The 18,174-nt window shown below is 46.8% G+C and overlaps 1 protein-coding gene and 1 pseudogene across 2 annotated transcripts in view; one reads left to right on the forward strand and one right to left on the reverse strand.

The window, feature by feature from the left end:
* LOC144763511 (calcium homeostasis modulator protein 6-like) overlaps positions 1 to 18,174 on the reverse strand; it is a 92,527-nt pseudogene that overhangs the window by 8,563 nt on the left and 65,790 nt on the right. The gene's annotated exons all lie outside the window — the stretch shown is intronic.
* Positions 9,449 to 17,294, forward strand: LOC144763510 (uncharacterized). Its single transcript, XM_078649160.1, has 2 exons — positions 9,449 to 9,609; positions 15,133 to 17,294. The coding sequence occupies exons 1-2, from the start codon at positions 9,577 to 9,579 to the stop codon at positions 16,249 to 16,251; spliced, it is 1,152 nt and encodes a 383-aa protein (XP_078505286.1). The 5' UTR covers positions 9,449 to 9,576; the 3' UTR covers positions 16,252 to 17,294.

The following is an 18,174-nucleotide window of genomic DNA, read 5'->3' on the forward strand; positions in this document are numbered from 1 at the left end:
ACTCATGCAGATTTGTAAATTAAAATCTTATTCCTTCGATTATAAAACGATTATAAAATAATCGTCCCCTGGACATATGACATTTAACATTGGGTGCTGATACAATTGATTCCTCCGTTTGATTCTTATCCTATTAAAAATTTTAAAACCGGCTGTCTCTAGACAAGATGCAGATTAAAACTCTAAAATCTATTACTGACTTAATATAAAATTCTGTACTACCTTTATAAATTTCCCTAGGGCAATTGCGATGTCAATACTTGATAATTCTGTGATCAGTTCAATTGCTTGTCCCCTAGTTCTTACACCATATTTTACAAATATTGGGCGCAGCCAAAGTTTACGCTGATCTAAGATGTTTATACAGTCCTGCAAAAAGTGCACGGAATCCCCTTTTGTACCCAGCTTGCATTTACAGCGCCCTTTAGAGTCCAACATTTTGATTTTAAATTCTTTATTTAATAACAATGGGTTGATCCCAATACGTAACCTTAGGATCTCTTGCCTAAACCACGGGTTTGGCAGGAAATCCAGGTAGGGGAACCAATTTTCCTTTGCCCATGCGTTCATCATAAATTCAACCGATATTTTCTTGCTAAGGTATTCCCTATCCATACTTCTAGTAACAGCTTGTCCATTGAATTTTAGCAAATTTTTTGAACACTCTACTATTAGGGAATCACGGCATATATCCACCATCATATTTTCGCAAGCCTTTACCATTCTCTTCCTGCACATTTTTGCCCAATTTAAATTACTTAGTTGTATCTCTTTCCGACACCATTGTGCAACTTTTTGTTCATTTTCGAGGCGTTTCCAAAATCTAATCACTGCAGCTTGTGACTGTACCCCCCAGGCTGTTGTCCCCAGTTCTGTTCTTATTGCTTGTATCATTGCTGATGGGGGCAAGGATAAAAGGTTTTTCAAGCATTTTCCTTCCTCTAGGTCCCAGTCTCCCCTACCGCTCAAATAGAGGATTTCTGCTCCATAGAGTACTTGTGGTGGTATCATTGCATTGAAAGCTTTTAACAGTGGTCGATGTGACTTATCTCCATAGTCACGGTTGAACATTTTTAAACCAGCGATTGAAGTTTGTGCCTTCGCTTTTTGGGCTTCTAGGTGTGTTTGCCAGTTTAGTCTTTTATCAAACCACACGCCCAGGTAGCGGTATTCTTTAACCGATTCTAATTTAAGATCCCCTAAAAAACAATTAAATTTAACATTTAACCTCTTTTTTCCCAAAACACAGGATTTTCGTCTTGTCTAAATTTATCGTTAAAAATTTCTTTATACAAAATTCGTTAAAAGAGTTCAACTTCCTTTGAAGGCCAATTTCTGTTTGATCTACGATTACGAGGTCATCCGCATATAACAGACACGCCACCTTTTTGCCATTCCTTCTTGGGCTGGCACTCCCCTTCACTTCAAGCCACTCCGGTAGTTCTGATAGAAATATGGAGAACAGCTGGGGGGCCAGTACACAGCCTTTTCTCAATCCGTTTTCGATTGGTATTTTTGGCGTCAGTGACCCCTCGGTGTCCCTAATTACTTGAGCCCAGTTGGCGTGGTGTAATTCTTTTAATATCGTCAACAGGTCTCTTGGGATATTTTTATTAATTAATGTTTCCCAGAGACAGCCCCTATCCACAGAGTCAAATGCGGCTCGGAAGTCCACGAAGCAGCAACAGAGTTTTCCGTTCTGCTCCGTTGACTTCCTCGCCATTGCCCATAGAGAGGCATGCAGAGTAAAAAATGCAGGGTAAAATGTCCTATTCCTGGTAGACACCCTGATCTTCTTTCACCCTAGTTTAGCCAGTCTGTATTATTTTGTTTAATTTCAGGCCTCTTAGCAGCCTTTGCCCGTTCTCAAACCAGCAGCTCTGATTTTCTTAATTGAGCTTAGCTGGGTGGGGCATCCAGAAGCATGTGACGTCATTGCTGAAAGCCTGGCTCATGCAGGAGTAGTATTAGAATCGTGCACCTTCGTTCTGCAGCCGGGCACTGCGATTCCACGCTGCACATTTGTGTGGCAAGAGGGGCGAAGCAGCAGCCTTGACACTGGAGCTTTATTATAAGGCCCAGGTTTTCTGGTTGGATACTGTGCAAGTGGTGTGACGCAGGAGTGCACTCAGTGAATTCTGCTATAAATTGCCAACTTGAGAGGTAGGCTGTTGGAAAAAATCAAAAGGTACTTTCCTTTTTTATTTAAATACGTAACTGTGATTGAATTTCATCGATGTTACCAGATCCAGTTGAACAGACTGACTTTTCTCTTTTGTTTCCTCTTTTTTCCCCATGCAGGAAGTGTAAATGGATATGTGCTTATTTCTGGCATGTGTTAATTTTTGCTCTATAAAGGAGAGAGTGAAGTGAGTTTGCAAATAAAAGTACTTCTGTTTTTAACTCACCGGAAGCTGATGAGATAGGAACGTTTTTATTTATTGAAATGCAACATGAAACAACTTCTTCTCCGTGCATGTTTAAGAGTGAACAATCTGTTCAACCCGCAGAGCTTTAAATATAATTGACAGTTGTATTGAAGTTGCCTGGATGGTCTGACTTGTCTTTCTTAACTCACCTTTTTTCCACGCTGGAATTGTAAGCTGGATCAAGAAAGAAAGCCAGCCGTTGGAGGCAACTTCAATATTATACAACTGCGAATTATATTACAAATTATGTTACAAGCTCTTAAACATGCACAGCATAGAAGAATGAAGTTTAATGTGTGCATTTCAATAAATAAAAACGTTTCTATCTCATCAGTTTCAATTGAGTGCAAAACAGAACTACTTTAATTCAATTCAATTCAAAAGTCTTTATTCGGTTAAAAATATAACCATACAAGCACAAGCAAAAGCACATAGCAGCATGAGAATATACAAGTTTGTATTAGTCATAAGAACAATAAAAAAAATTCAATAAAAGCATTACATAAATATGCATCATATTATTAACCGATACGGAAGTTTTCCGGTTAATGCCCACTTGGTGTATGCCATTCATGATCATTATAAAAGATTAAAAGCCAGCTACAGAGAATGTCCACTTAGTTTGTGTTAATCGCAGTAACAGTATAAATATTCATTTGATAAGAATACCTTTCATAAAGTACGCATCGTATTACGAGCATGTACTGCGACTTTCAAAAAGGAGCCTACACGAAGGACTAATTCATCATCTTCCAGTGTAAGAATTTTCATGTAAGCAGCTTCAAGATGAATAGCAAGATTTTTTTTTAAAACGGTATCAAAAGCCATTTTGCATATTTTATATGGATTTTATAGAAGAATAAATAATGGAGTACCATTTGTCCGCTCCGGCCATCACAGGGGCATTCCAGATGGTCTAAATTAGCATTAGTACCCAAGGGGGAAACAGAGTAAGAATTTTACTGTGCCTGCCCTTGAGCGAAAAAAGAGTCCCCTCTCCCGGCGGCCTATTGATTTTAGGAGATAACTAGATGGCATATGTGAAACATCCTCAATAGACATGAAGGTTACAACAGTTGTTTTCTTGACCTCTCTTTCATGTCTTGCTTTACTATAATATGCGTATAGGGCCATCCAAAGGTCTTTTTAGGTCCCACCTGACCCAGCGCATGCGCTGGTCTGGCGAGACTTTCAGTGAGGGCTCAAAAAATGCTACAATGGCCAGCCTAGAGCTACAGTGCATGTGCGCGGGTGCGCGCTTAGGAGCAGAGGCGCCATATGGCACACCTTGTCATGCTGATTAAGCGCCCGCGATCACTTTCACTTTCGCCCGCGATCACTTTCGCCCGCGATCACTTTCGCTGCGCCCCTTTGATGTTCTCGTTCAAAGGTTCCCTGCGTGCACAAGACCCAGGCAAGCACTTTAAGGGCAATTAGGAGGCCAAATTAAAGAGAAACACTTTCAGCGTCAAATGCCACGGGTCGCTGCATTTGTTAACTTAACTGGAATCCATGCCTTTGTTATCTCCGGGAGCCCGGAGAGAGAATCATTAAGGTCTCGTCTTTGCCGTTAAAAGCGCAGGCTGCCTTATAGTTTTAAGGGCCTTAATATATATATTTTTTGTTTCCAGTAAACATGTTCGCTGTGCTCGGGTTTCGCAGCATCCCCACAATGACGCCTAACACTTCAAATCATGCACTCTCCGTGGATGCGCCTGCATGATCCTTAACATAAGGTAAAACATTCCGTGATCAAGGAAATGCTGTTTTTAATATGTGTCAGCGAAATATTTCTATGCAACTGCTGCTCTATTTACTTCACATCACAAGATGTTTTGCATGTGTGAATGTTGGCACATGACCTCTGAGACAGAGTGTTCCACATCATGGCTTAGTTTTTTTGTTTTTTTTAAAATTTATTTATTGGCATTTTCTCAACATATCACAAGACCTCTTGGTCCTTATATAGAAAGCGGCAACAATGTGATAAGATACATGTGTCCATTCACATTAAAACAAAACCTTCCCATCCCCCCTTCCCCCCTGCCTGCCCCAACTCCCCAACTTTCCCCCCACAAATTCACTTGAAATCGAGCAGACGTGAAACGCATGAGTCCAAGCAATGTGATGTAGGATACGTCCAGTACGCCCCTGCCGTAGGCTAAGCCTAACAATTAGATTTCCCCCTCCAATTAAGATGGTAAAGGTCTCCAGGCAGCTCAAAGAAACCCCCCTCTCCCATTCCTGCCACTCCCCGGTGGGTCCTACTTCACCTCAATTCACACAGTATTCCCACGTCTCAGGCAACCACCGCTTAAGTCCCTGTTACATTATCATCTTCCTCCGCTTCCTGTCCCAGAAGATAAACTATCAAGGGGGCCCAAATATCTTTCGGACGGGATCTAATCGGTAATTGCTCTGCATATGCCTGTAAGTATTCCTGCCAAGTGGACATATCCACCCCTTAAATTTAGGTGCTCTGCCCCTGCCCCACCGGCACGCAACCTGTCGTCTGGCTAGGAGTATACCCATAGTCAGGAACTTGCGATGTGGTGTTTGTATGGCAGAAATCAGGCCCAATAGTGCTGTGGTGGGATGTAGTGGAATGCGGATCCACAGCATGTCTGCAAGCCACGAAAAAACCTCCCTCCAGTATTCTGCAACTTGTGGGCAGTTCCATGCCAAGTGCATGAAATCAGCTGGGCTCTGTCACACATCATGGCCTAGTTGCAACTTTTTATAACGGTTCCTAAAAAAAAAAAGGAGCCAAACTCGGATTGTTCATAACCCGTTCATTCCCAAGCAGACCGCTATGCACTGTCCTGTGCTGAATAAGCTATTGGTCTCAACTCAGTTACCAGCACACCAAAGTTCACATCACTGGAAGCACCATCGCAACTGACGTTAATTGGAGCCTCGGCTCGGGTTCCTTCATAAATGCGCCTACCTCGAGACTCAATTGGCCATCGTTTGTGTCAACATATTCCCCTGCCTGGCACGCTTTTCCACCAGGCACACACACCACCAGCCTTCAGTGCAGGCTTCCAGACACACACACCACCAGCCGTCAGTGCACACTTTGCCACCAGGCACACACACCACCAGTGCACGCTTTCAACAGGCACACACAGCACCAGCCGTCAGTGCACGCTTTCACCAGGCATACACACCACCGCCGTCAGTGCACACTTTCACCAGGCACAGACACCATCAGTCGTCAGTGCACGCTTTCATCGGGCACAAACACCACCAGCCGTCAGTGCACGCTTTCACCGGGCACAAACACCACCAGCCATCAGTGCACGCTTTCACCGGGCACAAACACCACCAGCCGTCAGTGCACGCTTTCACCGGGCACAAACACCACCAGCTGTCAGTGCATGCTTCCACCAGGCACCCACCACCAGATGTCAGTGCACGCTTTCACCAGGCACACACACACCACCAGCCGTCAGTGCAAGCTTTCACCAGGCACACACACCACCAGTCATCAGTGCATGCTTCCACCAGGCACACACACCATCAGTCATCAGTGCACGCTTTCACCAGGCACAAACACCACCAGCCGTCACTTCACGCTTTCACCGGGCACGAACACCACCAGCCTTCAGTGCATGCTTCCAGACACACACACCACCAGCCTTCAGTGCATGCTTCCAGACACACACACCACCAGCCGTCAGTGCACGCTTTGCCACTAGGCACACACCTCCAGTCGTCAGTGCACGCTTTCAACAGACACACACCACCAACTGTCAGTGCACGCTTTCACCAGGCATAGACACCATCGGCCGTCAATGCACACTTTCGCCAGGCACAGACACCATCAGTCATCAGTGCACGCTTTCACCGGGCACAAACACCACCAGCCGTCACTTCACGCTTTCACCGGGCACGAACACCACCAGCCGTCAGTGCACGCTTCCACCAGTCACACACCACCAGACGTCAGTACACGCTTTCACCAGACACACACCACCAGCCGGCAGTGCACACTTCCACCAGGCACACACACCACCAGCAATCAGTGCACAATTTCTACAGGCACACACACCACCAGCTATCAGTGCACATATCAATTGTTAACACATCCACAATTAACTATTGAAGCAATCGCAGTATTATTATTATTATTATTATTAATTGGGTTTTGTAGAGCGCGTAGTAACCCGTGAGTATCCCAGCGCTGAAACCACGACACTCGAAACAGAGGTGAGCCCGGGGGAGAAGGGAAGTATTACGGGAAAAGGTGAAATTTCAGCATTTTCCTAAAGCGGAGGTGATCTGGTTCCGTCCTTAGTTTACGGGGGAGGGAGTTCCAAAGGCTGGCCGTGTTCACGGAGAATCGGCGGCCGCCTGTGCGGGCCTTTTTCACTCTGTGGACTGTGATGAGGTGTTCGTGATCTGAGCGGAGGGATCTTGTGGCTTTGTAGGGCGTGATGAAGTTTTTGAGAATGGGGGGCCTTTGTCCTGTAGGAGTTTATGAGCCAGGCAAAGAGCTTTGAACTTGACTCTTTCCCTTACCGGGAGCCAGTGCAGGAGCTTCAGAGCTGGTTTAGCTGAGGATCTGGCCGGAGTGTTGGTGAGAAGCCGGGCTGTGGAGTTCTGAATACTTTGCAGTTTGTTAAAGGTGGATTCAGGGGCTCCAAGGTAGATGGCGTTGCTGTAATCCAGCCTAGATAGGATGAGTCCTTGGATAAGCAATTTGCGCGAAAGGGTGGGGAGCAGAGGAAAGATTTTTCTGACTGATCTAAGCAGGCCGAAACAAGTGCCCGCGTTTTTTTTTGCCTGGGTTTTAAAGGAAAGGTCTCCCTCCAGCCAGATTCCCAGGCTCTTGATCTCAGTCTTGGGGGCAGGGGGTTCACCCAGACAGGGGGGCCAGACATTGGGGGGAAGGGAGAGCCCTTTTTGACGAAGAAGCAGGATTTCAGTCTTAGACCCGTTAAGTTTTAGTGCCGAGTTGTTCATCCACCCTGAATTTTGGAGAGACAGTCATGGAGGTTAGAGGGTTCTTGATTGGGATGTGATAGGGACACCACCAGCTGGGTGTCGTCAGCGTAGCTGATGATTTTCACTCCAAATGGGGTGACTACCTCCTCCAGTGGGGCCATGTAGACATTAAATAATGTCGGGCTGAGTGACGAGCCCTGCGGCACTCCGCACTGGAGGGGGACTACTGGGGAGGAAGTATCGTTTTCCCAGACTTGGAAGGAGCGATGGTTTAGAAATGACGAAAACCAGGCTAAGGCCGTGCCCTCAACCCCAATGTCTCTGAGTCGCTGGATTAGAACCCGGTGGTTGACCGTGTCGAACACCGTGCTGAGGTCCGGGAGGGTCACTGCCACTGATCCTCCTTCGTCCAGAATGCATCTGGTCTCTTCTACTGCGGCCAGAAGGGCGGTGTTTGTGCCCTGACCCGGGCGAAACCCCGTCTGCGAACTCCTGAGCAAGTTGTTGGTGTCCAGATACTGGGAAAGCTTTTTATTCACCATCTTGTCAGTGATTTTACTGATGCCAGGGAGAAGGGATATTGGTCTGTAATTGGCCAGGTCCTGTGGGTCTAGTGGTTTTTTTTTGAGAAGCGCCTTTACAACGGCCACCTTCCAGCTGGGGGGGACTTTTCCCTGCAGAAATGAGGAGTTAATGAGGTCTGTGAGGGGGGGCAATGGTGGAAGCAATTTTTTTCAGGATGCGCATGGGCACCGGGTCACTGGGTGAGCCACTTTTAATTGTGGCGAGCGTGGTCAGGACTTCTTCAGTGGTAACCGGACCGAGAGTGTCAAGATTGATGGAGAGGTGGCCCGGGTGAGGGCTGGGAGTGTGGTCGATTGGGGGTAGAGAGGCAAGAATTTTCTGTATTTTTTCGTCAAAATAGTTAGACAGTTTGTGGCATTTCTCCTCGGAGGATTTGCGATAAGAGGGGCAATTTTGCTGAGGGTCCGGGATTTTAAGAAGTTCTTTTAAAATGACAAAAGTTTCCATTGGCTGAGCAGGAAGAGTTTTTTATTCTTTCGTCGAAGAATTGGGTTTTGGAGTTACGTATAGCAAGTTTGTAGGTTTTTATGGAGGCACGAAATGCTTCTTTTTTGGCTGTGGATTTGTTCTTTCTCCAGATACGCTCTGTCCTTTTGCACTCTTTACGTAATACGTTGAGCTCGGCGGTGTACCAGGGGGCCGGGATCACTCTTTTGGCTCGTTTTACGGTGCTATTTTTAGGGAGTATGCAATCCAGTGAATGAGTGAGCCAGGAGTTGAACTGCGTATCGGCAGTAGCAGGATCTAAGGCCGGGGGGGAGGGGTTTCCGCGAGCCTGGAAGCCCATTCTTTGAGCGAGAGTTTGTGCCAGCGTCTCTCTGTGACTCTGCTGGTAGGCAGTTGGAGTGGCGGGGCCTGACGGTGCCAGTCGATGCGGATCAGACAGTGATCTGTCCACGGGAGCTGGTGGGGGTACGGGTCTTAAGATCAGGGATGTTGGTGAAGACGGGGTCCAGGAGGTGCCCTTTGACATGGGTCGCCTCTGCGTTCACCAAGCGGAGGTCAAAAGAGGTAAGATCAGTGTACTGCATTTGCCATTTTACACGTGCTAAATCACATGTTGACCTCGATTCCATGCAATGCTCGGATCTTCCATTTTGTTGCATCGCACTTCTATTTTGTGCTGCCGTGACCTGGAGTTACATTTCAGCAGGAACATAAACATGTTTTTCATGTAAACGAGTACAAGCAGGTGCGAGGCATCTCGTGAGGATGCCTCGTGAGGTTATGTTGTACCTTCAGAGTGTTTTTATGCATTCCATACTGATCTCTAGGACATAGGGAGGATAGCCGTGCCAGTCTCCAAGGCCAGAGAGTGGGAAAGGAATGTCTTTCGCCTCTGCACTGCCCAGATAGAATCTGGCCAGGTCTGTCTGGGTGGGTCTGATGCAGAGATGAGGCCAGCACTTGTGAATAGATGGGCGAGGGCGCCTGCTAGAGGCTTCTGGAACATATTGATTTAAACTATAAAAAGCGGTGTCCGTGGGGTGGAGCTCAGGAACTCAGTCTTGGAGTGGACGCACTCGCGGGACAACTTTGGTGCCCGAAGAGATTACTCCCTGAGCTGCCGGTCTACGGGGTTCCCGACTTGGTGTTCAGTGTTTGGCCAGGGATGTTGAAGTCTCCGGTGCTGCAAATGAATCTGGTGAGGTGCTTTGTACATTAACTGTTTATATACCTGTAGTCACAGTTTCATATTTATGTATATAGTGTGGTGTATTCATTGTCTATTGCCTTTCACTCGGTGCTTAAGAATTCATTGGCTTCAGTGATTTATTGCCTTTGCCTACCATATTAATAAAAGCTCATTTTTACCTCCAGTGGAGTGTTGGAGTTTCTATGTGAGTAAGTGGTGTGCGTAAGTTCAGATTACGCAAGTGGGCAAAGCAATACATTTTGGCGTAGTTGGCAGGATACGTAAATTACGTGGGGAGGAACATGTTTAAAAAGACGAAAGGTAGTTCTGGTTCTTTGGCACCGAGTGAAATCCCTTTAGCCCCCATGCAAATTCCTGGATGGGAGGCGACGCCGTACTCCGCGCTGGCGCGTGAGTATGCTAAAAGCTCAGGATTAAGTGAGAGCTGGTTTGACTGTCTGGGCGAAGCAACGCCAGAAGATGTTTTAAATTGTTTACAAAAGCTTCCGGTGGAGAAAAGTAAAGAGTTATGTACAGTGGGGTGCAGAGGTTGGGTTTTATTGCATGCCTACCGTCAAGTTTTTGACAAATGTTTATCTCTGCAGCGGGAACAGTTGGGCTTAGAAAAACAACTTGTTAAGAATATTTCTACGATGCTATCCTGTCAGAATAAGTTATTACAAGATAAGTTAGAAACATATCAGACGATAGCAGAGCGGGCTACAGTTCGTGTTGCTGAATACAGATATAGGAAGAGGAGAGGCCGAGTGAGTAAACGAAAGGTTCATTTAGCGATTGCCAAAGCAGGCTTAGATTTTGACCCTTCGAATTGGGACAGCAACATCTGGGAATCGTCAGAATTCTCCTCAGAAGGAGAGCTGCCTTTGCAAGCGGAGGAGAGAGACGAGCAAGGAAAAAATGCTAAGAGAGTAGAAGCACAGCCCATTCTAAGACAGAAACTTCAAATTGCTCCAGGGAACCCGGATGGAGTTATGTTGAATAGTTTGGAGGGTTTTACACAGCAAGAAATAAGTGATCTTTTAGCAAGGTTTAGACAGAAGCCTGGTGAGACGCTCTTAGCGTAGATGGTGCGCCTTTATGATCATGGCGCTTCTGGGGTCATGTTACATGAGGGAGATGCTGCCAAATTTTGTACTCTCAGTACTGATCCCACTGTGCAGGGATATTTTCGGACCTTCCATGGTGATGACCAAACTACCCTGTTGCAGCTAGCTGCACGGGGGTGTGGTGACAAGTACCCCACAGATTCTGACTGGCCTGGGAATGAAAAACCATGGTTTACCCTAAGAGATGCTTCGCAGAGAATTAGAGAGGAAGGGATGAATTCTTGTAGGTGAGGCGCATAATTTAATGGGTCAGTTAATGACTGTGTCAATGCGAAACAAAATCATTTGTTTGGCGCCCCCTGCATACAAAGCTGTGGTAATGACTTTGTTACTTAATCAAACTGGTAATACCATAGGAGAAGTAGTCGAAGCAGTCCGTGAGCTGGGAGAGCTCGGGGAATGGGTCAAGCCAGACAGGGCTTCCTGCTCAGAGTCCCGTACTGATAACAACAGAGTGACCAGACGGGATATGTTCTTGGCGCTGTTAAAGGATGGGGTGTCAAGGAGTGAGATTGATGGTATTGAGACCAAGAGCATGTGGGAGATGTACCGAAAGCGAGGACTGGATAAGAAGGAGGGGAGTAGGCATGTGAATAGAAAAGATAACAAGAAAGTGAGTCGCAGGGATGCAGAGCCTGAGGAGAAGTCTGAAAAAGCGGGTCAGGAGAGAGAGAGAGAGAGAGGGAATCTCATGTGAGAGTGACAAAAGAGAAAGGTTGGGACCGAGATTGCACAGATTCAGATGGGGATCTTGAAGAGGAGGAGTTGTTTCCTGAGGGTTACCCAACATTGTATTCAGATCTGCGCCGGGACTTGCGCCGGGCAGACGCAGAGCTGCGCAGGCGAAAATTAGATTAGGAAATTGGCCAAGCTCCGGTGCAGGGATGGGCTCGCAAAGATAACAGACCACATGTGAGGGTTGAAATCTATTGGAAAAATATAAATGTTCAGGAGGTGCGGGCTTTGGTAGACACGGGAGCGGAGGCCACATTGATACATGGCAATCCACGAAAATTTAAAGGACAATTTTTTACTATCACAGGCTTGGGAGGACAGGAAACACCAGCAGTGCAAACGGTAATTCAGATGAAAATAGGCAGACTTCCCAAGAGAGCATATACTGTTTTGATTGTGCCTATTCCTGAGTACATTATTGGTATTGACATTCTGAAAGGCATGACCCTATTCTTAGATGATGGATGCTATCAGTTTGGATCAAAGCAGTACTTCTCGGTAGCTGCTGTGAGGGTGGGGCGCTTGAAAATTCCCCCAGTGAAGGTGCCCCAAGCAACAAAAGTGGTTCATATAAAGCAGTACAGGATTCCAGGGGGACATGATGAGATTACCGCAACCATTCGGGACTTGGTAGAGGCGGGGGTGGTGAGACCGATTACCACAGCGTGGAATAACCCTGTGTGGCCCTTGCGCAAACCTGATGGAAGCTGGCGCATGACAGTTGATTACCGCGAGCTTAATAAGCATACGCCCCCTTTGACAGCCGCGGTCCCATACACCATCACTTTGATTGAGAAAATTCAGAAACACAATGGGACATGGTATGCGGCACTTGATCTTGCCAATGCTTTTTTCACAATTCCAATTGCCCCTGAGTGCCAGGAACAATTTGCGTTCTCATGGGGTGGTAGGCAGTACTCGTTTCAATGTCTTCCTATGGGGTATTTACATAGTCCCACGATCTGTCACCGGCTGGTGGCAGAGCATTTGGACGAGGTGTCAATCATTTCTGGAGTACAACTTTGTCATTACATTGATGATGTGTTGATTCAAGGAGAGACCCAAAAACAGGTGCAGGCTCAACTAGACAGAGTGGTAGAGCACTTGCAAAGCAAAGGGTGGGTGATTAACCCCGAGAAGGTGCAGGGACCCTCTCAGAGTGTGAAGTTTTTGGGCATTCAGTGGCATCAGGGACACAGAGAAGTGCTGCCACAAGTGAGGCAAAAGATCAAAGAGTTTGCAGTGCCAAAAAACAGGAAGGAAGCGCAGCGCTTCATTGGATTGTTTGGTTTTTGGAGACAGCACATTCCCCATTTGAGTCAGATTTTGGCCCCTCTGTACAAGGTAACGCGGAAGAAGCATGAGTTTGAGTGGGGGGAGGCACAGCAACAGGCGTTTGAGTCAGCAAAGGAGGCTATACAGCGTGCCTTGGACTTATGGCCCATACGAGAGGGAAGTATTGATTTAAATGTAAGTGTTCAGGATCAGTATGCAACCTGGAGCCTGTGGCAAAAGCAAGGGAGACAGAAAGTGCCCCTCGGGTTTTGGACAAAGAAATTACCTGATGCTGGAGAGCAGTACACTCCTTTTGAGAAGCAGTTGTTGGCATGTTATTGGGCTCTGGTGGATACCGAGCAGTTGACCCTAGGGCACAATGTGTTTTTGAGACCTGAGATACCTATCATGCAATGGGTGATGAGCTCACCCAAGACACACAGAATTGGGCATGCACAGGAGGCTAGTGTCATAAAGTGGAAGTGGTACATACAAGACAGAGCGCGAGTTGGTCCTAAGGGTACCGCCGTGCTGCATGAGCAAGTGGCACAGACTCCTGTAGCAGATGCAGAAATGTTGCAAGATGTACCTAAAGTGCGAGAGTCCCCGGTGAAATGGGGTGGGCCTTTTTCAGAGTTGTCCGCGGAGGACAAAAAGCATGTGTGGTTTACAGATGGCTCAGCCAGATATGTGGGGACCAAGAGACATTGGAAGGCAGTGTCATATAATCCGGTGACCAAAAAGTTGTTGTCAACTACTGGAGAGGGACGAAGTAGTCAGTTTTCAGAATTGTATGCTGTTTACCAGGCATTAAAGCAAGAGCTCCCTGGTACATGTCACATTTACACTGATTCGTGGTCTACGGCCAATGGGTTAGCCACTTGGCTTCCCACATGGCATGCTCACAATTGGATGATTCACAATAGAGAGGTTTGGGGAAAGGAGTTGTGGCAGGAAATTTGGGAATTGTTGTCCCAGATTACAGTTACAGTTTATCATGTCGATGCTCATTGCCCGACTGACTCACTAGAGCGTTGGTGCAATTCCTTTGCAGACCAAGAAGCGAAGATTCATGAAGCTGCGGTGGAGACGCAGGATTCTGACTTGGTGGGCATGGCTAAATGGGCACACCAGAAAAGTGGACATTTGGGCGAGCGAGCCACTAGCAGGTGGGCTGAAAGTAGAGGGATGTATATTCCCCTTGATTTGATTAAGACTGCAATCATTCACTGTCCTGTTTGTCAGCATACTCAGCACAGACCAGTTCCACAGGTAGTGAGAGGCCAGCAAGGCAGAGGTAAGTTACCAGGGCAGATATGGCAAATTGATTTCATCGGGCCAATGCCAATGAGTCGAGGATGTCAGTATGCATGCACAGTGGTGGATACCTATTCTGGCTATCTCATAGCCTTTCCATGCAAGAGAGCAACTCAGTCTAACACTCTGAAAACGTTGAATTTGTTGATCTTGTATTACGGAATTCCATTGCAGGTCCAAAGTGACAATGGGTCACACTTTAAAGGAAAGATGGTGCAAGATTTTTGTGTGCAGCATAACATTGAATGGATCTATCACATACCTTATTACCCACAGGCAGCAGGTTTGATTGAGAGAATGAATGGTTTGTTGAAAGAACAGTTGAAAAAGTTGTCTGATGGGTCATTGAAGGGGTGGAGGGATCACTTGCCTGATGCATTGCAGATTTTAAACAACCGACCTCTTGCTGATGCAGACAGCTCCTTTGATGTGCATGTTGACCCCAGCTTTGCAGATTAAGCCCCATGTGGCCACAAACACGATTCTGTATTGGGAGACAGCTCCCGGAGCTTTGGCTCCATATCGTGCCACACCAGAAGCTGCCGGTCTTGATTTACATGCTTTGAAACTCTATCGGTTGCAACCACGAGACATTACTTTGATTGAGACAGGAATTGGAGTTCAAATTCCCCCAGAGCATTTCGGGCTAATCGCCCCTCGATCTGGGCTTGCCCTTAAAGGCATCCAGGTTTTGGGAGGGGTGGTCGATGCCGATTACCAGGGGGAGATCAAAGTTATCCTATTGAACAGTGGAAACAATGATCTGATGGTGCAGCCCGGTGACCGTGTTGCCCAAATGGTCATCATGCCGGTTTATGGAGGAAATGTCATGAAGGGGACGGCCCCAGCCCTTCTAACTGTGCGAGGAAAGGGCGGGTTCGGATCTACTGACAAGAACCCAGGGGCAAAATTGTGGGTGGAGTCCCCAAACAAACCTCCTGAACCTGCAGAATTGATCGCTAAGGGCAAGGATAACATCCTAGTCATCATGAAACCTGGACAGGAAAAGTGGGAAAATTTACCTGCTGAAAAATGTTATTTGCGAGAGTGATTATACCAGTTTGTTTCCTGTTTCTAGATCACAGTATGGCTTGCCGCTGCGATGCTTGCGCTGTGTGGTCGGTGTTTGGGCGTGTCCGGAGGGGTCCGGGAGGGCCCGGGGATGCCGAAGGGGATCAACCGCCCGAGTTGGATGACAGCATTGTTGCAGCAACCAGATAACATCTGGACCTACTTGGCCGGGAATGTGCTGAACACTTCCCACTTCTGTATGAGAAATCTTCAGAGTACAGCTGATATGATATCAACGTGTCTTGTTGTCGTACCTACCCCTGCACAGGTGCTTCTGCACATTTTCAACCAAACTAACTTTGATGGGGTAGTGGAGGAAAGTGATGTTCAAACACATCTGAGTCTTTATGAGTACTGTCGCTTTTGCCCGGAGGTTACAAATAGCCTCTGGAGGAACATGACAAGTATTGGTACCTACAATATCTCTACTGGAGACGTTTGCTATCAATTAACTTGTGACCCTACCAAGATTGGCAAGTGTGGCCAATTAAAACTAGAGAAAAGCAAACAATTGACCCCTGATCAACAAACATTATGTCAGACACGACATGACAGTTTTTGTAGTAATGTTACCAATTATATGGTTTGTAATCACACCGTATTAGCCGCTAGCCATGTTAACCATGTGAAATTACCTAAAGGATGGTTGTTCTCGTGTGGTAATATTTCATACACTTATATACCAGCTAACATAACTGGAGGACCTTGTGCCTTATCACGATTAAGTCTTATGCTTTTTCCCATGCATTCTGTTACACGTATTCGCTCTTCTAGAGCCGCTATTCAATTACCTGAGGATTGTGACTCTGATATTGATTTGCTTTCCAGAACAGAATATACTAGTTTGGCTCTGGCCATTGTAGGAGTGCCAGGACTGTCCGTTTATAATGCCAGAACAATTGCTAAGCTTGCCTGTTTAATTGTGAAGAATCTCAATCACACTTCTGCCGCTTTAGCTGAATTATTATTGGATGTTCAAGGAACAAGAAAAGCTATTTTGCAAAATAGGGCAGCTGTAGACTATTTGCTGCTAAACATAACCACGGTTGCGAGGACTTTGATGGGCTCTGTTGCTTCAATTTATCTGATCATTCTACATCTATCCATGCACATATTAATGCTTTGAAAGATTTAGTGAAAGGGGTTTCCCAAGATGTTGACCAAGGATGGTGGGATTGGTTGTTTGGGTGGCTGCCTAATTTTGGACAGCTTCGGTATATCTTGGGTGTTATTATAGTAATTATTTGTGTTTTTATCTCATTATGTTGTTGCATTCAATGCATTCCTAATCTTTTCTCCCTTTTTAGGCCCAGATCCATGATGTTTAGGCCAATGGGGTATGATAGATGAATCGAAGGTCAAGGGGTGGAATGTACTGCATTTGCCATTTTACACGTGCTAAATCACATGTTGACCTCGATTCCATGCAAAGCTCTGATCTTCCATTTTGTTGCATCGCACTTCCATTTTGTGCTGCCGTGACCTGGAGTTACATTTCAGCAGGAACATAAACATGTTTTTCACGTAAACCAGTACAAGCAGGTGCGAGGCATCTCGTGAGGATGCCTCGTGAGGTTATGTTGTACCTTCAGAGTGTTTTTATGCATTCCATACTTATCTCTAGGACATAGGGAGGATAGCCGTGCCAGTCTCCAAGGCCGGAGAGTGGGAAAGGAATGTCTTTCGCCTCGGCACTGCCCAGATAGAATCTGGCCAGGTCTGTCTGGGTGGGTCTGATGCAGAGATGAGGCCAGCACTTGTGAATAGATGGGCGAGAGCGCCTGCTAGAGGCTTCTCGAACATATTGATTTAAACTATAAAAAGCGGTGTCCGTGGGGTGGAGCTCAGGAACTCAGTCTTGGAGTGGACGCACTCGCGGGACAACTTTGGTGCCCGAAGAGATTACTCCCTGAGCTGCCGGTCTACGGGGTTCCCGACTTGGTGTTCAGTGTTTGGCCAGGGATGTTGAAGTCTCCGGTGCTGCAAATGAATCTGGTGAGGTGCTTTGTACATTAACTGTTTATATACCTGTAGTCACAGTTTCATATTTATGTATATAGTGTGGTGTATTCATTGTCTATTGCCTTTCACTCGGTGCTTAAGAATTCATTGGCTTCAGTGATTTATTGCCTTTGCCTACCATATTAATAAAAGCTCATTTTTACCTCCAGTGGAGTGTTGGAGTTTCTATGTGAGTAAGTGGTGTGCGTAAGTTCAGATTACGCAAGTGGGCAAAGCAATACAGATCAGTGAGGAGATCAGAGGCCGTACGGTCATTGGGGTCAAGAAAGGGGAGATTGAGGTCACCCAAGATAACAAAGTTGGAGCATGTAGTTGCCAACAGGGTAACGGTCTCGGCGAGAGAGCTAGGGAACTTAGCAGGGGCTCCTGGAGGTCGATAGATCAATAGGCCTGAAAGGGAGGTGGCAGGTGAGATCTGTATGGCGAACTGGCAACTTTCGGTGTCCTCGATTTTGCCGTTGTTTGTTCTGCAGGCAAAGTGCTCTCTGTATATGATTGCCAGGCCACCTCCTCTACCGAGGGGTCTGTTTTGAGAATGGATTTGGTAGCCGGAGGGGAGGGCCTTGACGATGTCGGAGTCAGTGTAGGGGGTGAGCCACGTTTCCGTGAGGAACAGAATGTCTAAGGCTAGATCTTGAATGAGAAGGTTTATCTCTAGAGAGTGTTTGGGGACAGATCTACAATTGAGAAGGCCGAGTTGTAGTCCGTGGCATACCGCTTCGGTGTAGGCCGGTTTACAGAGGATGCAGTTTGAGAAGGGTTTATCCCCTGTATAGGTATAAGTACAGTCAATGTTTATTGGCGGTTTCAGTGCGAGGAGCTCACCTTGGGTGTAAGTCAGTCGGCTCCCTGGGGAATTGGGCATGGTGACTGGGCCAAGGGCCGGCCGGGCCCGGACGGGCCCAGACGGTCTTGCCTTAGGCGCGCCCGCTGCGCCCGTCCGCTGCGCTTCCGTTGTAAGCACATATTTTTGTAGGGGGGATGGGGGCGTGGCCTACTGTGAGGGGGCGTGGCCTGAGGTCAGGCG

Source organism: Lissotriton helveticus, chromosome 6 (genome assembly GCF_964261635.1).
Source record: "Lissotriton helveticus chromosome 6, aLisHel1.1, whole genome shotgun sequence".
NCBI lineage: Eukaryota > Metazoa > Chordata > Amphibia > Caudata > Salamandridae > Lissotriton > Lissotriton helveticus.